Source organism: Ambystoma mexicanum, chromosome 1q (genome assembly GCF_040938575.1).
Source record: "Ambystoma mexicanum isolate Mex_15411 chromosome 1q, UKY_AmexF1_1, whole genome shotgun sequence".
In the NCBI taxonomy this organism is placed as follows: domain Eukaryota; kingdom Metazoa; phylum Chordata; class Amphibia; order Caudata; family Ambystomatidae; genus Ambystoma; species Ambystoma mexicanum.
Genome location: NC_090922.1, coordinates 589,546,489 through 589,569,599, shown reverse-complemented (window position 1 = coordinate 589,569,599; position 23,111 = coordinate 589,546,489). Strand labels below are relative to the sequence as shown.

General features: G+C 47.9%; 1 protein-coding gene across 1 annotated transcript in view; it reads right to left on the bottom strand.

Annotated features, from left to right (window-relative positions):
- RABGAP1L (RAB GTPase activating protein 1 like) overlaps positions 1 to 23,111 on the bottom strand; it is a 3,056,406-nt gene that overhangs the window by 1,605,531 nt on the left and 1,427,764 nt on the right. The window contains exon 15 of the mRNA XM_069641102.1: positions 16,829 to 16,979. Coding sequence (XP_069497203.1) covers positions 16,829 to 16,979 — 151 coding nt within the window. The remainder of the gene's footprint in view (positions 1 to 16,828; positions 16,980 to 23,111) is intronic.

The window sequence follows — 23,111 nt, the reverse complement described above, 5'->3', positions numbered from 1 at the left end:
CAACAATGCTTCCAAATCCTGCCATTTCCACCTTAGGCTTCTGAAGCGCATCTTCCCTTACCTCACCTACCCCAACAGACTGGTTGCAATTATGTCTTATGTCCAGGCTCGATTATGCAAACTCCTTCTAGCTGGGTGCACCAACCTACCAGCGAAACAAACTTCAAAGCGTACACAACTCTGCTGACAGACTGCTTCTCACATGGGGAAGAAGGGACCACATCTCACATGCTCTCCGCACCATACACTGGCTCTCAATTGTATGCAGGGCGACCTTCAAAAACACAAAGCCGTCCTGAAATACCTACTACAAATGATTACGCCTTACCATCCAACTCGCACCCTAAGGTCAAGAACTGCCCTTGTCCTGGTGGTCCCCGATTCCAATTCGGCCAGGATTGGAAGATCCACGTACCCAACCCTGGCACCAACTTTGTGGAACTCACTGCCTCCCCATATTAAAGACAAAGGCCCTCATTACGACCCTGGCGGAAAGTGACTGACCGGACCGCCACAGCGTAAATAGCGTTTCCGCCATTGCACGATGGAGCAAAGTGCGGCCCATTCCGACCCATCAGGCACGAGCACCACGGCATGGCGGAAGTGCAAAGTCCGCGATGGCGGAAATGACCCCAAAACGGCCCACACCGCCGCCGTACGGCGCCCTAGGTGCAATACCGCCACCCATCTTAGCGGACACCGCAGTGAGCGCCAACCGGAAAGTACGGTGACCGTAAATATACGGAAACGGAAGTAAAAACATGGGCCCGGAACGGGAAACAACACGCCGTACACCTATAAAACCACAAAATCCACACAACCACTAAAAACACTACCCTGAGACACATCCCAACCCGTCATCCACCCCAGTGAAACCAAGAAAAATGGGAAAAGTAGCGAAGAAAGCGTGCGACCGCAAGCGGCAGGTCCACTTCTCCCGTGAGGAACTCACCGTGCTTACAGAGACCCTCCAGGAGAATGCCGCCGCCATCTTCTCCACGCAAATGACCAGGACGGCACTTGCGAACAAGAAGGCCATATGGGCCCTGGTGGCACAGCGGGTAAGTGCGGTGGGGACCGCACCCCGCAACCCACAGCAATGCAGAAAGCGATGGGACGACCTGCGGATACGCGTCCGTAGCATACTTTCTGCCAACCGCAACATTGCCACAACCACCGGGGGAGGATCGGAATCACCCATCAAGTTGACCCCCTGGGAAGAAATCTGTGCCTCCACCATTGGAATGGAGAGCATAGAGGGAGTCGGAGGGATGGAGAAAGGAGTGCAGACATCCGGAGAATCCGGTAGGTGGCCCAAATAAAACCATGCCAAATCCACAATGTCCAATCATGTGAATCACGTGTCCACATAGCGCAACAGCAACACATGGCCAGGAGAACGTCCACACACATTGGCCTGATAGCGCACTTTAAAACTCACAATAAATACATAAATAATTAAAACCCCCAAAAACACCCACTACACGTGCAGCAGGCACACCCTAACTGCAGGCTGCCAAACAACTGCACCCTCACTCCACACACAAATGAAAGCACCTCCAAGGCCCCGACCCAAATCACCCTCAGGTACCACCCCAATGCATGTGATACATTGCCATTCCAATTCCCACAGACCCATTAATAACGCTCGCCCTCCTTTACTCCACCACAGGGTCCGATCCAAACGACGAGCTTCAGGACACCCCTACCAGCACACCTGCAAAGAGGGCCAAGACCAACGGCCAAAGACCCTCCACCTCAGCTGCACGCATCAAGACACGGCAGCAGCACAAATCAGGTGGCAGCACAGAGGAGGGAACATCAACAGGCACCCCAGCAGCCAGCATGCCCACAACAGCAGCACCACAGGTCCCCCCAATGGATGCCACAGAAGGCACTGCCTCTGGTGGCAGCAGCACCATAGGTGACACCCCATTAATGGCAGCATGCTCCGACACAGAAGACGGGGATGTCGAAGTCAGATCCATCCATGACCTGTCCCAATCCCCCTGTCTGTTCCATCCCGTACACCATGAGGATACCACGCAGGGGCACCCACAAGACGACGACTGGCCATCCCCCACAAGCCCTGTGGCAGGGCAACATGAGGCGAACAGCCACTCTGTGACACCACCGCAAATGGCCATGGCCCAGCAGAGGCAACAGTCCCTCGACCAGTTAATCGTGCAACAGCAGCAACTGGCCATGCTCCTCAAGGACCATGCCGATGAATGTGGGGGCACTAAGGCAGACATAGAAACATCAACTGAGACACTTAGGGCAGAAATGGAGAGAAGTACAGAGACACTAAGGGCACAAATGGAGAGTAGCACCGAGTGCCTGAGAGTCCAAATGGAGAGTAGCACCGAGAGCCTGAGAGTCCAAATGGAGAGTAGCACCGAGAGCCTGAGAGTCCAAATGGAGAGTAGCACCGAGAGCCTGAGAGTCCAAATGGAGAGTAGCACCGAGAGCCTGAGAGTCCAAATGGAGAGAAGCACCGAGAGCCTGAGGGGGGAACTGCATGCGACGTCCAAAGACGTATGTGCCGAACTTGCCGCAGTGCGCCGTGTGCTCACTGAGCTCTCACAAACCCTTAGGGACATGCATGGACGTGAGCAGGCAGAGACATCATCCGTTGCAAGTTCCGTCCAGGGCAGCCCCCAACGTAGATCTGGGAGGAACCTGCGCTCCACAGGCAGGGGTGCCCCTGATACCCGCAGAGGGGGCTTGCAATAGCGACTGCCCACTGACAATGAGCATCTTTGGACACTGGTGTTCGGGGGGGAGGTAGGAGGGTGGAGGGGGTGTGTTGGGCTCACTTGGGTGGCGGGTCGATAGGGTGTTCAACATGATATCACATATGCCATAAACAATGCACGATCAACCAATGAGATGTGTGGACAATGATCTTTGTGTACTAGGCCATCATAGGCGTACAGTCCATATTGTGCATGTACCAGACACACACAGTGCCACGAGTCCCATGTCCATGTATCAGCCACCAGGCGTGAGTGCTAGAAGCATGCATCAATGAGATGCTGACGAATGTCACGGCCCTCCTGTGCCTCGCGGACTGCTTGAGGTGCTGCCACATCCCCACCCTCATCATGACCATCTTCAGGTGCTTGCAGTTCTGCGTCAGGGGGCATGGGCACATTTCTACGTACGCACATGTTGTGTAGCATGACACATGCCATCACCATCTTTGCAACCTTCTCATGGCGGTACAGGAGTGCCCCGCCAGACCTGCTGAGGCACCGGAAACGAGTCTTCAGTAGGCCGAATGCCTGTTCAATGACTACACGGGTACGTGAGTGGGCATGGTTGTAGTCCTCCTCATGCTGGTCCCGTGGGTTCCGGACTGGTGTGAGGAGCCATCTCTTCAGTGGATATCCGGCATCACCTGTATGTGGACGATAAACGAATTATGTGGAATGCCATTGCTACGTACGCACCCCCCCCCTTCCTGCCAGGTCATTGCCGCATCACATACCCCACATCATCATGCATGAAATGAGACTCACCGAGTAGCCAGGATCTGTACCCTGCGTGTCGCTCCATGTAGCGTGGTATTGTTGAGTTCCTCAAGACCATAGAATCATGGGTTGATCCAGGGAATCGGGCACAACAATGTGTAATGATCCTGTTGGAGTCACACACCATTTGTACATTCAGAGAATGAAATTGTTTTCGGTTGCGGTACTGGGCTTCCATGGCATGTGGGACGACCAATTCCACATGGGTGCAGTCGATGGCACCAAGGCAACCCGGTATGCCGGCAAGTGCATGGAATCCCACTTTTGTGTTGGTAATTTCCTGCTCCGAGCGTGGTAGAGAGATGTAGTCGTCTGCGTGCTGCAGGAGGGCATCAAGCACTTGCAATAGTGTCCGTGAGAACAGTGGCTGAGAAATGCCATGCAACTGTCCGACTGTGTGCTGGTAGGTGCCTGTGGCCAGGAAGTGGAGTACAGACACCACCTTCAGTAGGGGTGGGATGGCGGTTGGGCTATCTATCATGCTGACAAGGTCAGCCTGTGTCATGTCCACAATGGCGGCTATGGTGTCCCGGTCCAAACGGTAGAGGGTGTGGATCTGCTCATCAGTGAGGTTGAACGGATGTGCTCGGAGGCGTGGGATTGCGGGCTGCCTGCGTGGTGGTAGTGGCTGTGCTGGGGGCCCTTGCTGGCCCTGCCTTGCCCTCCTCCTCCTCCTGCGTCTCCTCCGTGCGGCCGGTTGTAGTTGGTGTTCGTCTTCTTCTTGGAGTTGGAGTACTTGCAGTGCTATCAGGTCCCCCAGGGCCAACATCGCCAGTCCTGCCGGTAGCATTTCGGAGTGGGTGTGGTTGTGGGAGGAGACTGGGTGTGCAATTTATGTGTTTTCAGGCTGTATGGCCTCCACCTGTGGTGATTCATTCCACCTGTGCAAGCTGCTCTCCCCTTTGGCCGAGCACGTCCCGCACACAACGCTGCAATTTGAGGAATGGCATCTTGCTATTACAATCATGTATTTGTACCCGATGGCCGTGTAACATTGGTTGATATGTTCATTCGGCTATGGTCCCATTGTTTCACATACAATCTTTGCAGTCGCGAACAGACTTGTGAAGGGTCAGTGGAACGTAGTACTCGAGTAACGGTGGACCCTCATGCATCACTGTACCGAGTTGCAACGACGGGCGGGGCGTCCCATTTGTGAGTGAAGGCAGTTGCCATTTTCACACACAGCCGCACTAGATGGATTAATTTGTGATTTCAAGCGGCCACAGATGCCTTTTCGACGTGATGTTGCAAATGAGGAATTCGAAGGGTGGCGCTTTCGGTTATCAGCTAGCGGCGAGGAGATGCCCACAGGTCTGACTGCAAATATAACGTTCCATTGTTCAATGTCCTTGGGACAGGGGCCATGGCGAGGATGCAATGATTGATATGAATAGTTTGGGATGCGCAATAGCGAAGTGGACGGTGAGGCCGGACGTTCCCAAATACATGTTACTTCACAACACTGGAATTACGGGCTGGGGCACAGTGGATTTTGCAGGCTGCATGACGCACAGACTCAATGGAATTCTCACATGTTATGTGAGTATGGAAACAGGCGTTATCATTACGGGATGAGGGAATGATGAATGGATGCATGGACAGATGATTTGATATAGTGTTTGCCATGTACAGGGCTTCTTGGAATCTGTCCGCCTCCCCTGCGCTATGTGATGCAGGGCTGCCATAGTGGGACCATCGTCTATCTGGCCTTGTTGAGCCCTCCCTGTCTAGACGCGCCCTCAGACACTTGTGTCCATGCACGTTACCAATCCCATCTGATGGATTCCGTTTTCACAGACGCATGCACAGGTACACTCGTTTGTGATGGTGTTTACACCTCGATATAGATAGTTATGAGTCGCAAGTGGTTTTGGGGTGGTGATGATCCTTTGGAGTGGGCTAGCATGCATATGGCTGTGGATTTAGTGTGATCATTGAAGTGAGTTGTTCGAATGTAGTTCTGATGGCCATTCTGTTCTTTTTCTTTTCTTTTGGTTGACAGGTATCTCCTCCCCTTTTGCCACTGCCATCTGTATGCCACTCCTGCAGATGGCTTTTACTCCCGACACCTGCTGCTTCGTGTTAATCAGTGGAGCAGCATTACGATCTTATGGGACGATCGCCAATGGGCCACATGCCCTTACGCAGTACTAGTGGCTCGGAGCAACATTTCGGCCTTTCAGCTGGACTAGTGCCTCCCCATTGGGACGGCCCTGCGGTTCTGTGCGCTTCCATGTTGCCTTTTCGTACGAGAATGTGGCCCTGTGTACCATGAAGGAACAGGGCGTCACACAAGAAGTAGCTGGCCATTTCTTGCGGATGCAGCCCACAATGGTGAAATGTGTTTTGGAGTTCATGGCCTAATGGCTGTATGGGCTTGGTGAATTTGTTGTGCATTAAATTTCTATTCTGATATGGGCCGTGTAGCATTCTTCTTTGCAAGTGATGTGGCATATTCCTATTTGGGGAGCGATGTATTGTGAGGAGATCTGCATTGGGTTCCAGCTTCGGAGTATAGTTGCGTGGTACTGTGCTGGGCGCGTTTGCCTACGAAGCCCAGTGAGGTCAGGGATGAGGGCTGCCAATATGACTGTTTGAATGATGTCATGCTCAGGGCCGGGGGATTAGGTTTTGTGTAACAGATGCCGGTCAGCCAGGTGGACTGGTGGAATGATGTGATTTTCGGAATATTGCTGGTCACAGGTGCCTGTGTTTGCGTGCGTTTCTTGGTGGGGGACTGAGGTCATGTCCATTGGAATGGCTTCTGTATTCGTGCCATCTGTGCCCTGCAGCTCCCATTGGCCCCTCTTGAGATTCTTTTGTTCGTTGGCATGCATGGGTGACTTGTACATTTCACTGGTTGCATTGTGACTTCATTGCACCTACGGGGAGTTGTACTATGTGGCCAGGGAGCGGTGTACAGGCACTCAGTGGGGCCGTTTACGGTTGATTCGCGATGCCGTACTTCTCACCATGGCGGAATGGTACTTTCCGCCGTGCTTGATGGCGTTAGGTACATGTCCGCTAGGGTCGGAATTCGCGTACCCTTGCGCCATGGTGGTATTTACGGTTTGGCATGGCGCGCGCGCGCGTACTTGGTGCAGTTAGCGTTGGCGTTCACTACGCTGTCGCTAATGGCATCGTACTTTGCGGTGACGGGTCATAGTCGCACCGAGCGCTATTCGATGGCGGTATTGCATTTCCGCCATCGTTTTTCCATTTCCGCCAGGGTCGTAATGAGGCCCAAAGACTACATGGCTTTCCAGAAGGCACTTAAACCATGGCTCTTCCCCTAAAATCACAGATCGGAACACTCCTATCAGTCGACTTAACACCACGACTGAGAAATGGCACTTAACCCACTCAATTGATTCCACCAGAAATACTGTATGCTTTGAGGCCTAGAGATCTCTCTGATAATCTGGATCAACTGTACTAGACTCATAACACAAGCGCCGATAGCACTTATGAGCTTGATCATTGCCACGCAAATATGCACTACGCTATCAGTCCAAGAAATGCCCATGCTTGCTAAGCCTACTCATCTGGAAATCCATGAGCAGAACTAGATACCGGGCAATGTCGAGCACCAATCTGGGAATGTATTTAGCAGAACTACCAATCAGGGAATCCATCTAGCAGAACTACCAATGGTGAGTAACCTGAGGGCGTCCTCACTTCTTCTCCCCCTGAATCAGGGTCTTGGGTGGCCAAGGAAAGGACATTGCTTTTGGATCCTGACCCTTGGGGTGGAGATGCGAGGGAGGATCACCTGGGTGAAGGGAACTTGAGGAGTGGGGAAAGGATATCCTTAGGTGAGGCCTGGTATCCCCCATTTCCTTTTTATAATGAATCATCCATCCCACAAGCCTTCATAGGTTATTGTCATCCCTTTCCCAGTTTTTCCAATAAAACATTCCCCAAAAGTCAACAGCACTTTACTGAGACAAGGAAGATCCAAAACTAGAGCAACACATTCTCATTCTAGTAATATACACACATATATGCCTTAACTAGGTACTGAGACGAGGAAGAGGACAGCAAGAGTAAGTCAAGCCTACCACTTCAGCAGTGAGTGGTCTAGTCCTTGTTTGTCCAATCAGGATGGCAGGAACTTTAAAAGACGGAAGCCTTTCAGAAAAAGAGACAGAGTGGGAGTGGCAAAGGCAAACCACCATGTAGAGAAGCTGAAACGTGGTAGGCAGAGACTTGCAGAACCACTGTATACAGATACAAGTGCGTCTGCCTAAAGAAGGGGGACCGGGCACCGCAGAGGGGTCGATAGAGCCCATATGAATTGGTAAGTATTTTTGAATGCCGAATTAAATGATAACCATTATAAGTACTTTGAATTCCGGCCGAAGCAATTACAAGCACTTTTGAATACCGAACGAAATGAAAGCTATAAGAAGCACTTTTGAATACTGAACAGAGTGAAAGCAAGTTTTGAGCACTCGTGAATATTGAATGGAGTGAAAGAAAGCTGGTGAATAGGGCTGATACCACAAAATGTATTATCTGATAAACCAAGTATTTTCTAATACCAATAGAATCCAAGGAATTGCACAGTATTAGAAAACAAGCATTGGCAACAGCCAAAAGAGTTCAAGGAACAGTATGTTATGAGTGAACCACTATTGGCAAGAGCCAGAAGAATATAAGAAGGTGTAACAAGTGCATGGTGGCCAACCAAGCCACGGTACAGTTTCAGGAGAGTGCGACACAGATGAAAAAAGCAAGCATCCCTGTCAAATGGAAGCAGTGGCACATTGTTGATGGAAAGCAGTCAAGAAGGGGTATCGGTTGCGTGACCTGTAATGGGTGGACCGTGTGGTACGACAACTGTGCCTAGACCAGGGGCCCAATATGGAAAAGCCACTGAAAGTCTCCATAAAGAAGCTTGTGTAATTGTGAAGTCTGGAAAAAGAACTGCCTATGTGAATTAATGAAAAGTGCAAATATTCAAAGAGTCGGGAAGTGTCCCAAGGACACTGTTGTATTCTTTTGGTGAAAAGCTGGAAGATTTGAGCTTTTGGGGAAGAGAACCCTGATGCCTTGTAAACTCTTTTGAACTTGGGTGATTACAAGGCAAGAGCTAGAACTTTATTTTGACATGAGTCATTTTGGGTGCAACGTCCTTTCTTCGCGGGACGTTTTTTCACGTTTTTTTTTACTGCAAATTTTTTCACGGAAAAACCCATCAAATTATTTTTGGGGGTGTTCAGAAATTATGTATATGGGATGTGGGCATTTGGGAAAAGATCAAATCTGAAAGGGAATGGGGGTTTGTTGGGGGACACCCCCTAAAAATAAATGAAGAAAAAAAAACATTTGATGGGTTGTTCAGTTAAATAAATTGCGGTAAAAAAACCAGCGAAAAAACATCCCACGGTGAAATGACATGGAACCCGAGGGCAAGTATAGGTTTTGGACACAGACAGACCTTTGTTTTGGACTGCCCGACACCAACTGTCCTCGGTTTCCTTTAGGCAGGGAAATCCCACCTTAGCATAGGGCAAGTTAGGCCTTATTCCATCCTGCCTTTTAAGTTAATAAAACATTTGCAACCCAAACTTGAACTTGGTGTTTGTGTCTACTTCATGATACGTTCCCACAACCGAACACTTATGTGTTTGATCATTGCCCTGCAAACATGCACCCCGTTATCAGTCCAGGAAAGGCCCATGCTGGCTAATCTCACTCATCTGGAAATCTGGGGAAATCCTTGAGCAGAACTACATACCAGAGACCGTCTAGCACTTATTCTTCGCTATTTAGCAGAACTAGCAACCAAGGACATCCCTAGCATCTATATTATAACAACATGATTTGGGACAGATAGGCTTGTCACCGCCCGTCAGACTTCGCCAAAGCAATTTAACCCAACGAGACACAGGGAGGACCTTAGCTTAACAGCCCAAACCCAAAGGGAGATACCATAGCCTCGACAGGCTCCGGAAGCTCATCAGGGAACAGGGTCGCCCCTGGAAAGCACACAAACACTCAAACACACCAATATGCTAACTCTCTCCTGCAGCAACAAACAACACAATGCAGCTATAGCCCTTGAATAATGTGGATTGGTTGCACACATACTTTCACACTTCCATGATCACTTCAACTGTCTTCAGCACACAGCTATATCCCACAAAAATCAGCCTAGCTGCAAACATAATCCCATTCACAAACTCCAGAGCCGCCAGAATGCAGCTACCCAAGTCCATTTGGCCTTGCTGCCCCATTCTACTGATCTCACACAACCACTGCACCACGCCTAGCACTGGAATGCAGCTACACACCAATTAATCCACACTGGCTGCACACATACCGAGTGCACCCAATCATGTTTTACCACATTACTCTCTCCACTGGCCTGGACTATGGTCCCTGAGGGCGTTCAACCCAAAGCCCTTTGGAATCATGCCAATGGTAAAAAGCGCTATACAAATGCCCCATAACATAACCAATAACAGATATTTAGGTGTCGTGACTGATCTAGGAACATGAGAATCGTAGTCATAGCACCTCGATTTAGTGTACAGATTGTGATGGCATCAGGAAGTAGACAGACAAAAGAGTAAAGATTGGGCTACACACTTTTATTAAAATCACAAAGAGGTTGGGGTAAGGCCTATCTTGCCATAGGCTGAGGTGGGATTCCCCTACCTAACTGAAAGCCTGTGTCAGGAAGTCCAAATTCAGTGTCCATCTCTGTCCAAAATCTATACTTGCCCTCACATCTATTTGTTCAAACTGTGTAGGGATGTCAGCATCAAACAAAAAAGTGTTCAAACAAACGTTCAGAGCTTCTTCCAGCTCTTGGTCAGAAAGGAGCTCTCACTTCCCCAGAATTTCAAACCCATCACTTTCAATTACAACGGGGTTCCATTCCCCAAGCTTTCAAGTCTCTCTCTGTTTTCACAACACCACAATACTTTGGGATTCTTCCCAGCTTTCATTCCTTTCATCAATATCATAAAGTTCAACTTTTTAGTGGGGTGTGCTCGGTCTAGGCGCAGTTGTCGAACCACACGGTCCACCCATTACAGGTCACGCAACCAACACACCTGATTGGCTTCTTTTCCACAATTGCACCACCACTGCTTCAGCTCAACAGCGGTCTTGGATGTTGCTTCTCACAGTTCTTTTCAATACTTGTTTTCCACTATTCACTTGTTAAATAATCAGGCTTTCTGATATTATTGCCTTTTTCCTTATGGCTCTTGACAATGCTTGTTTCTTTCAACTTGTACAATTCACAGTTCTTTATCACCAATTCTTACTTTCTTTAGTTTCTATAATTCACAGTGCCTTTGTAACAGGAACACTTTTCTCCCCCTTCCACTGATGTGGAATTCACTCATTATTACTTTCCTGTATTTGGGTATTCAAAATTGCAGCTCATTCATATCCAAAACAAAGTAATTGGACATTCCCAGTTCACTCTCCTGCTGTGAATGTGCACCATGCTCATGGACTTCTTATTCACTTTCCAGTTTAAAGTTTACTGCTTTTCTGGCCCTCTATGCAGCCTTCTTAATTTTGCTACAGTTCAGTATTCACTAACCGTTCCTTTCATCACAGTATCGTAGTTGTTAAACATCAATGTTTCACAACTTCCGTAACAGCAAACACATTGCCTATGCTGTCGCTCGCCGACCTTCGTTCACCATGCGACTCGCACCACAGTGTCCCAGAGTCACTAAGCCTCCCCGGGTACACTGTCTTCATGGGCCCTTCTCTGCTTCGGTCGGTCCTTCGCTGCTGCAGCATTTCCCGGCTCAGCAGGCCCCCTCACCGAGGGCCTCCGACACCTCGGGTTACCGGCGCGGGAGTCCTCTTGACTCCAGGAGGTTGGCAGCCAAACCCTGCCACCTGAGCCTTTCCAACAACGCCAGCCACATGCTGCTTTCACTGCAGCAACTGTGCAGCACCTCAGCGTTTCGGACACACGTCTCTGCCTTTTCCTCCGGCTTATCCGTCTGCAGGCACCTTCTTTGCCTTCTTCTTCTCCAACTGACTCTTCGGCTGATTCGTCTCAATTTACCCCACCTGAGCAGGCCATTTATACCACCCCTTTGACTCCAGGTACAAGTCATTCACATTGAATTTACTACTGTCTTGGTTCTTGGCATCTCCCTTCCTCAAAAAGAGTTCATTATGGCACTACTTGAATTCATCAGCAACAATTCCTATTTCCAATACAAGAATACATATTATTTACAAGTTGCAGGAACAGCTATGGGGGCCACCATGGCCCCCTCGTATGCAAATGCGTTTATGCACAAATTCGAAACCCAACACATCCTTTCAAATCATCTATGGAACCAAGATTTGATCATATGGATCTGATATATCGATGACATCTTTGGTATATGGAAAGGTACAGAAATGCAACTCCTTGAATTTTTTGGCTATATCAACAACATTGATCCACGAATACAGTTTACTTAGGAATACCCACGTGAATCCATACACTTCCTTGATGTGGAGATTAAGGCCTCAGAAACAGCATACCAGATGACAATTTATCGTACGAGCACGGACAGAAATAACTTGTTACAAAGACTAAGCTTCCATCAACCAAGCCTGATCAAAATTCTTCCGTACAGCCAAATGCTCAGAGTCAAGGGATTAGTCAGTAACCAGAGAGATTATGAAATAGCAGTAAAAGAGATGGGAAAAACATTCTTGGCAAGAGGCTATTCAGAGGAGGAAGTAGCATCTGCAGAATTACGCACAGCCAGGCAAAACTGAGAACATTTGCTGACGCCTAAAAGAAGCGAGAAAGAGACGACAACACCACTGGTCTTTGTATCAAAGTATTCACGCCAAAGCAATCGTATTAAGGCTATCATAAAGAAAAACTGGAATACTGTCACATGTGACAAAAGAGTGGAACACCTATTTAAGAAAACCCCCACGTTTGCTTATCAACGGAGCGCCAACCTCAAAGATAGGTTAATCCATACCAGACTACCACAAAAGAAGAAACAAACTAATCGCATAGGCACATTCCCATGTCTGAACTGTAGCAACTGCAGCTATATTATGAATGGCGACACAATAAACCATCCTTATTCTGGAGAGAAGATTAAACTTAAAGACTTTGCTACGTGTGATACACCAAGGATCATCTATGGGATTAAATGCCCGTGCGGGTTGTATTACGTTGGCCAAACACAACGTACAGCAAAGGAAAGGTGGAACGAGCACAGATCTTGCATTAGGAATAAAAACGCAAACTCAGCAGTGGCCAAACACTGGCAAAACAAAAAGCACAACTTGGCTCAAATTAAGTTTGTGATTTTGGAAAAAGTTCAAAGAAGAGAAAAACATGAGGACTTACAAAAGAGACTCGATCAACGAGAGACATTCTGGATTGACAGATTGAGTGCCTTGACACCAAAAGGCATCAATGAAGGGATAAATTATATGTGCTTCCTCTGAAAAGGGAAGACACTAATGGGTTATCTCCAACCAGAACATTGGGAACTTTGTTGCAATTCTTGTACTTTCTGATAATTAGGATGTAATGTTTATGATAATATGGTTCTAGTTTGTCAATTATCTTTATATTGTTGTATGGTTATTCTGTTTGGATTTTTGGATTTTAACAATGCATGTCTCCCTCCTCTAATAGATATTTACATAATGCCTAATCACCACTGTCACTCGTAGAATAATCTTGGAGAGAACCCCGGTCATTTCCGATCGGGTGTAGAAGTAGGAATCAAGCTTTGTTTCCTCCAATTACACTGCTACAAGTCTAGATCAGACACAATATAGAATGTAGTAAACACTGGGACCCCCCCCTTTACATTTATTTTTGTTTCCCTTCTGATCCACACAATTTTGTGTGCATCTCGACGCACACGCCGCAATAGCATTCTAACATACATGAACATGAGTATTGAGACGTAAATATACTTATCGTGTGAATATTATGAAAACAGCATGATTGTGAACGTGCAGTTTGAGTAGGCATTTTTACTTATATGCACGCACTCGATACCTCGAGCACTAAATGTTTCCATGGCGACAGCCCCGCCTCTATGGGTACCCACGCGTAGAGGTGGGACCAGAGGCGTACGTGCGGCCGCATTCACGTGGCTCCCCGTATCCCCGCCCCGGTTGCCATGAACTTTTTAATCAAGTGTCGGAGCCAGCGCGCATTTCGCTTTTACACGCGAATGCGCCCGGGTCCAGACTGCTGCCACTGTACTCACATGTAAGCGTTCCAGACAACGCAGAGATAATACCTCCCGTGTACTCCACAGCACATTGACAGTCATTCTCTCTCGCATTTACAGCGGCACTGGACGATATGAGGAATATATACACTTTCCAGGAAAATTTTAACAGCTTATAAGGTACAAGATGTGAATGTGAATGACATAGTATTATGGGTTGTCTATTTTGAACTGCATTATTATAATTCTTGCTCCTGTCTTTCTTTTCTTTCTATTATCAAAAATTCTGGATCTACTTGGGGTATGTGTTTCATATTTACATCTATACATTTTCAATTTAAATGTGGTGTGTTATGCTACTTGACATAATTATACAGAGTTGTGAGATTACATATTGGTACAGCCCTGAAGATGGTCATAGACCGAAATGCATAGGCAAATGTACTAACTCACTAATAGTCCCACGTATTCATGGGATGCCTCACTTAAAAAGAGTGAAATCATGATATGAGAATCGAAATGTGAATTAAACATTTCTTTTGAGAAACTTTGAATGACCTGTTTTTTGACTATCTGTTTGGTGAATAGATAAATAACTGATCAGCAAATTGAACTATTTGTGCAACCCTGACAAGGGTCAACTGTGAGCACCAGTTTTAAATAAGGTACGATTACCTTATTTTCTCTTCGTTTCTATATGTGAGGTCCGGATGCCAAAGGACCTTTTCTAAACTGGTAGCTCCAGGATAAAGTAATTTTAAGATTCATATCTACATAAATTGAACTTTTCTACAGCACGGATTCCGTAGTGCCCACCTATACTCCGTTTCTATCCCTCTTCCTCATCCCAGTACCAAAGTGGTATGTGTCTGTTTGAGTAAATAAAGGATAAATGTAAATTCCTCTGTGGTCTCTTCCTCATCTCAGTACCAGAGTGGTATATATTGGGAGATGCTTTTTTAACCCTATAGGGAAGGGATTGGAAATTTCCCATAAAAGCCTGAGGGACATTTAATTCTTGATGAAAGGAAAATGGGGGATACTGTGTCTCACCCAAGGGTGCCTCCACTTCACTCCTCAAGTAGTGATCCCCCTCGCATATCCAGGATAATTTGGGTGAAGAAGCGAGGATGCCCTCAGTTTCCTCACAAGATTTATGATATTTTATATCAGATTTCTTATTGGGTGCACTTTAAAAAAAAATATTTACCTAAATATTCTAAAAGCTTTAAAAATTTGTCACAGATATTCTACCGGAAGACCTTTCGCATGCGGTTTGTTATAGAAGGCAAGTAAATAAGGAAATACATACAAATGGAATTGTTAACCCCTGCTTATGAAGTGCACTAGAGCATCCAAAATGAAGGAGTGGTGGCTAAAACCAGGGAGGATGGCAGCTATGAACATAGGATGACAGCACAGCAACCACTGAATGGTTTGGCAAAGGAAGGGTTAAACGGCTAGCAGAACAGGGGGCATCCACGCAGCAAAAGGTTTACAGGAAAGCTGCACAGTCACATGCCTTAAGGGGTGCTCTGCTATATCAAGGACCCCCCTGTACTGTTAACCATTTGCCCCGTACATGGGACTCCCCAGTGTGTCAACCATGTTTTACGCTATAGGAGTAGGGATTTAGGGAAATTGCATTTTCTTCTCATGGGTCGGCTCGTAGTCTCCTTTCACTTAAGGGCACCAGAAGGTCTGTTGCTCTCACGCATGGAGTAGTCAAAATGTCTTAAGTATGTCCTCTGCAGCCTGTAACTAGAATGTCAATAAACATTTTTCTTTTTTTAAATTCAGTGTATATAGTTTAATACAAACTTTTCAATAAACACTTGAGAAGGTCCTGCAGGTGGATTTGCCGCTAATCTCTCATCAATGTGCACCATCTTTCATGGAGGGGGGTGGCTACCTACAAATGCCAGAGGAGACTGCAAACTTGCAACTGTGTGGAAAGTGGATAGCAGCAGAACCTACTGCGTGCTTAGAGTCTGGGTGCATGGCAGTGGGTGCTGCAGAGCAACTGGAGGCATGACTAAAGCAGCTGAAATCTACAAGTAGGTGTACTGGCAGTTGTGGGCAAATGAAGTGTGTGTCTGCTTTTCTAAAGGTTATTCCACTTTTGTACCTTGGATCAGGGAATAACATGAAGGTCCTTCATGTCACGAGCAACATGACATCCAACATCTTCAGATGACCAACACAACCATGGTCTGCAATTACTTTTAAGCTCTCTACTGCTGAGCCAGCTCTCACTTAATGCTCTAAAATATCACACTTCCACTGCAGCCTGGCATTTAATGCACCCGTCTGTTGAACCATGTCAAACTGACAAACAGATCCACACTTTGGATGCATTAGAGTGGTTTGATGCCAACTGCACACAATTGTTCAGAATCCCCCGGTTGTAAGAAGGTCTGCAACGCAAAGTCTTTCAGTAATGTGGAAGGCAAGTTACTACTCAAATTTAGTATAGGAAAGGGAGGTGATCTCTCAATATTGAGGTTTGTGGGATCTTTCGTTTGAGAGAACTTGAAATGAAATGGACTCTGGCATCTGCTGGCACAATTAGTACAAAGGCAATGTCTTACTATCCCCAGTACAGGGCCTGATCGCCATGTCTAGGGTCCTAAACCTACGATGTGGAGGGTGAGCAAAGGAGAATTCCAATACAATGCGGAAAGCAAGGCTCCACTTAGGGTCTGATCAGTTAAAAAAAGAACATTACAAAACATATTTCCCTCATGCAGCCTTTCCAGTGCGCTATTTGTCACTGATTCAATTTCAAAGTCACGCTTACAAAATGCCTGTTTTAAATAGTTAGCCCTTTGTTACAACGCTTCCTTTAGTAGGTGGTCAATGCTGAACTAAATTTTGATTTGGTTTCAGAGTGAGGGGGAAGTGGGATAGTGAGAAGGGAATCCAGAAATCTTTAACTCTTGCTTAAAGAATGGAACTTCCAATAAAGCTGTCTGGAGCAAAACCAACAAAACCTGGACCACGAGAATATGCCAGACATTAAAAAGTGTGTGCTACTTGGACAAATTGGTGCTATGATCCGCTAGCATCACTGTAGAGAGCAAGAAAGGCATTTACCTTGGTGATGAGCACTCGGTATGTCTCCAGCATGGCCTGGTTGTCATGACAGCCTGCCAGCAGCTGCCAGACCTCTGCCCTCAGTGCCTCGGGCACTCCACTCTTGACCAGCGACGACAGCCCCTTTGGCCGCACCCCAAGATTTCCGTGCCTATGGAAGTGAGAGATCAAACACATTATATACTTCCTGCATGTTCCTTTTTGGTTGGTCCGTTGTCATCACCCTACAGCTTAATGATAACGCCCTCCCTCCAACTGAAAACGTTGCTCTTTCCCCATGTACAATTGACCATCAAGTGCTTAAGAAATAAAACACAAAATGTCAGCCTTAGTGGAAGCAAGACTGGAGGCGGAGCATCCCATGGCCATTGTACAGAAGAGTTCCTGCTGCTCTTTGCAGGCTCATCTGAACTCCAGGTCATGATCCTTGCCTATGGGAACCAAAAGATGGTCGGAAGAGCTGTTGTAAAAACGAAAGGCCTAGAGGCTTCAGCATTGCCCTTAGTGGTGCTTCAGAGTGGTCCCTGAGCAGTGGCTAAAGGGCACAGGAATTACTGCTGCATAAACATTCTAGACAGGGAACTGCTAACTAAGCATGCTCCGGAATCGAAAAAATGGTCCCACCAACATGCAGCGGCAAAGCGAACTCTTCTAAACTTACAGAAAGCATGCCTAAACACTAATGCATTACAAGGGAGTGGTAGTTCAGGCTTCGCCCAGGACGCCATGCTATACACTGTTTATACTAGCACGCAGCGCAATGCAAACTGTCTACGTTCAACTACAAGTCAGAGATTGGAAAGCTTCCCAGAAATGTGAAGTAGCGGATAATGGTATCGATGAAATAACCTTCTTACAGACTGAAGCAGGCCAGTGGATTGATGGAAAAAGCACCCCATAGGGTTACACTTGCAAATAGTCTTAGTGTTTGCTCCGCCTCCCACCCTAACACAAGCATGTATGCACGACTCTTTATCACCAGTCAGTGTCAATAAACGTGTTTACAGATTGTCACTCTACCAAGTTTGAACTGTGCAAATTCACCCATCAAATGTTCATGCTTGCAGGCTGTGTCAGTGCAGGTTTCCCATCTCCCCTATCCACACCCCAACACTTGGATGCACAGCAGTGTCCTTTCCTCTAAAGCTGATGGCTGTTGTACTTCTACCCTGCTTTGGGTGAAGAGATCAGTGTAGATTCAGTGCAATTCTAGGCCTGGCTTCTTTACTGTTACTTGTAATTTGCAAAGTGAACATCCACCATTGGTATAGCCTCGCAGGGCTTTAGCCTGTCTTTGTGTACAGTGTCACATGGCTCTGGCTTTAGTCCAACCCAGCCAAGTTAATAACACAGCATACAAAGTACATCACAACAAATGTAAACTTTGAGGACACAGAAGTAGCAAAACATTGCATGTTCAAATTAACAAAACAGTAATCTGTCCCTTCCAGGTACCTGCAAGCAAGTAATATTGTGGGTTGCCACTGTCTGGTCCCAGTGTGCTTGGGACTAAAAGTTGCTAGTTTTGGAGGGGTGACCAGACAATTTGATCGTGACCCATGAGCAGTGAGACTGGGGCAAGTGACAGATTAAGAGGGAGGAGAAGGAGCATGGGTCAAATGGGGAGGATGGCATGTATTGCTATGCATGGTGGTCACGTAGATAAGGGAGCTGTAGAGATTGCAGGAAGGTAAGAAAGAGGTGGCGGGCAAGGTGGGTGAGGTGTAGGAGTCCAGAGAAGGCATGAATGGGCTTGTGATTAAGTGGGGATGTTCGCATAGGTGGCAATGCAGGGCTGATGGGCACAGATAGGGAATGTGGAATCAGAGATGTTGTAAAATGGGGTCCTAGGAAGGGTTGGGTAAAGGAAGTGGGCAGGGTTTGAATTAGAATGGCTTGAAAATGAGAGTTTAGTGGGATAAGGAGAAGCGACGAAGCGCCAAGATAATGGCGTGTCAAGCTTATTTAATATAAACAAAAAACATTTTACTTTAAAAAAATGTAGGGTGCATGGCTTTTCATCGCTTTAATGTTAATCTCACCAAACAAAACTGAGTTAAGCAAATGTTCAATGCACCCATAAAATGTATTTTAATATTCTGTGAGAAAATGGCAAATTACTGTATACTATATATTATGCAGATTGAATTAAATTTGCTGATAAGGCCTATATCGCCAACCTCTGGTTAAGTAAAATTACACCAGAGCATTACTTTCTATGTGCATGCCATGTGGAAATGATTGAATGTAGCTGGATGCCTGTAAAATCAGGCCTTTGATTATTCAGCTCAGTGCTCAAGGCAAAAGGTCTAGAGGTCATCTCTCTGGTAAAACAAGGCCAACCATTAATCAGTAATGAATCCATTAGCTGTAATAAACAGACCCAGTTGTGGGTATTGAAAGCATACAGCACAACATATAAATACAAGAAATGAAGGCCATATATTCAGAAAATACCAGTTTTTGTGTTGCTCACAGTCGATGAGCAACGCTGGTTCAAAGGTATTGGGTCTGGTTCTTTAGTGAATCAATGCTTCAAAATACCACATTTCCATACATCCACGAGGCAGAGCAATAACCCATTAGCTATTGTTTCTCTGCTTCATGACTTGGAATCTCAGAGGCCTTAGTTCCGCATATTTCAGTTAATGATAAACTTCCATAAACATGTAATGCGCAGCTTTGGAGAAAACAAACGTCCCGTCCCCTTTACTCCATCTTTGTGGGCATCCTTCAACATGGGGACAAGTAGGAACCTCTGGCAGTGAAAAAATAAGCTTCCCCTTTATTTAGCATAGTGCATGGGGGTGCAGTCCCGGGTGTGGGAACCCCGCGAAGCCCTGCCCTCTGGCACCTCACCTCAGTCCCTTTTTCCGCTACGACGGTGTCGGACCTGGCAGCTAGGCACTGGAACTTTTTTAGCTTTCTGAATGCTCCACATTCTTTTTTTTTTATTTTCTTCACTTCCCTTCGGTGCTTTGCCCCCCTAGCACATGTCTGCTGCAGGAGGCTTCATGAGAGGAGCATTCTGCGATCGCTCGTTCCTGGCCTTGGACTCCCGTGTGCTCTGCCTCGAGTGTCTGGGGCCCAACCACTGCGGGGACGCGTATTCGGCATGCAGCTCTCTCGTTCACCGAGCCTTGAAGAGTCGTCTTTTCCACTGGAGGGAGATCTTCAATACTTCTCCTCCCTGCCATCTTAAAGAGTTTGTCGCCAGGACCCCTCGTCAAGACACTTTGTTTAACAAGGCCCCTCAGCACAGAGACTCCTCCTCGGGGGCCTCCACTGGGAAGGGGACTTAGATTCTGGTTCTGGCAGGCCCAAAGCCGTTAAGGCTACCGGCTGCTAGGCCGAGGGGTCCAGTGGCTCTTCCCGGCGGTCCACGGAGGAGCGATCGCACTCACTGTCCTCTTCTGCACTGGGGGTGCAAAGGACCATTGGGTTCTGCTTCTTGGAGCCCGTTCGAAGCATGATCCAAAACGACTACCAGCTCCATATCTGAGGGTGTCCAGCCTACCGCAGCCACCTCCAAGGTGGTCACGCATGGCGATTGACTTCTGGCTCCTACCAGAGACATCTCTGAGGTCAGTGCTTTTGATTCAGGATCTGGGCCAAGGAGTGTCCGTCAATGTCTGAGCCAGCACGTGGCGTGGGGACCTGCGCACGCTAGGCCCAATGATGGCAGACAAGCATGCGGCAGAGCCTGCGAGGTCGGCGGCCATCTTGGATTCAGACTCAGGACTTCTACCGGCTCCTTAGCCTTTCGAGTGGGCCTTGCAAGAAGGTTCCAGCCCACTCCCTGCGGGAAGTGGTGGGGGGTCCTATGGCATAGGCGGATGGTCTCTGCAGGGTTACATCTACCCCTCTTACCCTTACGGATACACGCCCCAGGATCCAAGACGCTTCAATCAGGAAAGGAAAAAAACACAGCAATACGGCTGCAGGTGAGGATCACTTCTTCAAATGTTTCTTCCTCCTCATGCACTCCCCCCAGATGTCGAGGCTCAAGGGCCTCATCAAGGAGGCGATTCCACAGGTTGTGCCTCCTTTTTGAGTCATCCTCCGGTCCTACCGGGCATACCTGTGCTACAGCCGGTTCCTCCCTCGGTGCTGGCTCTGTCTGTGATTCTGAGCCCCCCTCCTCCTGTACCACCAATGCCTCCTCTCCTGCAGTTGCCTGTTGATGCTCAGCCGCCTTCTGGTACTAACCAGGGGGGAACCCCTGTGGCTCCTAAGACCCAGGACCAGGGCTCCACTTTGGTCTGGAAAACAAAATGGGGGTAGGGGTGACAATGACAGCGATTATGACGACACACAGGACAAAGAACATTCAGCATCTGTGAAGGTGCTTCATGACCGTCTTCAGGGCCTTGCAAAGTATTTGGGGGTCCCCCAGCCAGAGCAGGCCTACCAGGAGTCAGGGGTGTTGGTGGAGGTTCTGGCCCAGCGATCCACAAGCCATTCGGGCATTCCTCTCAAGAAAGATGTCCTGTCGGTGGCTAGAAAGGTCTGGGAGAAGCTCCAGGCCAATGCCCAGACAAACAAGAAATTGGACAGCCGTTTTAGGCTTTTGAATGGGGAACCAGTCCTCCTGGCCTCCCACCCTCAAGCACACTCTTCAGTCGTGGTGGCGGTCTCCCTTAAATCCATGGCAGTTGCAGCCTCCAGTTGTCTATCCAAGGAAGACAAGGCCCTTGAGTCTTTTGGTAAGCGTTGTTATCTTGACCCCAGGCTCCACTTGCGACAGGCCAGCGCTGATGCCCTCCTAGCCGTGGCAAACCAGAAGCTGTGGCGATAGATCGGGCAGTTCCTCTGACCTCCCTCTTGAGAGACACGCCTCCTTCAAGGCCGTTCTGGAGGAGGTCTGTGCAGTTGCGCAGGACCTCAAAGAGTCTTCGTTCTACCACATCGACACAGCCAGCAGAGGTCTGTGCATGGAGGTCGAGATGAGGCGGACGGCATGGATGCATGCCACAAAATTCTCCTCGGATGTGCAGGAGAGGATCCTGGACCTTCCTTTTGAGGGGACAGACCTTTTTTATTCATCCACAGATGACGAGCTGACGAAAAAGAAGACCGCTACGCAGATCGCTAAGTCCTTGGTCATCCCGACCAAACCAGGGCAAAAGTCCTTCCCTCATACTCCGGGCAAGCCCGCATTCAAATCCTGCTCCTTCAGCAGCTTCAAGAGGTTTAGAGACTGAGGTGCGCGGCGGCCAGAAAGATCCCCCAGCGACCACAGGAGGAAGCAGCAGAGGACATTGCAGGGCTTTTTCTGCTCCCATTCATCCACTCCCGCCTAAGATGGCAAAAAGCAATGACATAACGGTTTGGGAAAACAGCTTGCCTGTAGGGAAACGGCTGGCTCTCTTCACAAACAGCTGAAAGCATTGTTTCAAGAGTCTTTGGATTCTTTCGATAGTCTCCATGGACTTCAGTCTTCCTCTTCCTTTTCCTCTACCTTCTTCTCCTCCCCTTCTTCAGATAGGGTCCCTGGCGCTGTTGCGGAAGATCCTCTCTCTTTTGGACATGCAGGCACTGGAGCCGGTTCCTCTGTCAGAAAGGGGCCCCAGCTTCTACTCCAGGAAGTTTGCAGTACCCAAAAACAACCAGGCTGTCCTGAGGGTAGTCCTGGACCGGTCCTTCTTCAACCTATCTTTACCACTCAAACGCTTCAAGATGGTCACCCCAGCACACATAGCCAAGTCTCTGCGCAGGGGATTGGATGTGTTCCAGAGACCTCAAGGATGTCCCCATTGATGAGCCATACTGGAAACTTCAGTGGTTGACGGTTATGTTGCACGACTTCCAGTACAAGGTGCTACCATTCGGCCTCAATTCAGGAGAACGGAAGGTCGAGGCGCTGGCTCAGTGCCTGTGAAGGGCTGCAGCGCAGCTGAGGAGCTGTATTTCGCAGGGGCCATAGAAGGCAGACTGCAGCCTGCTGGCTGTGTCCACTACAATGCTCGTTTCCCCAGAGCATTTTAAAGAAGCCCAGGTGTCTGAGTAGCAGGTAGTGAGACCCTGACCTCAGATTAATGGAAAAAAACCTGCTGCTCCCAAAAACCACTATTATGCCATTTTAAGAGATTATGAGACCTGAAGTCCAGAGATGTTGATTTATATTATAAACTTTGAGCGAGGTTGGATGCAGGGGAGAACAACTCTTCCAGGGCGGAGGCTAACCAGGCTGGAGAAATCAGAAGGCCAAGGGGCTAATCATGGACTGCAGAGAGCGAACGTAAGCCTGGCCAGGTTCCGAAAGTATCGAGAAGCGAGAGAT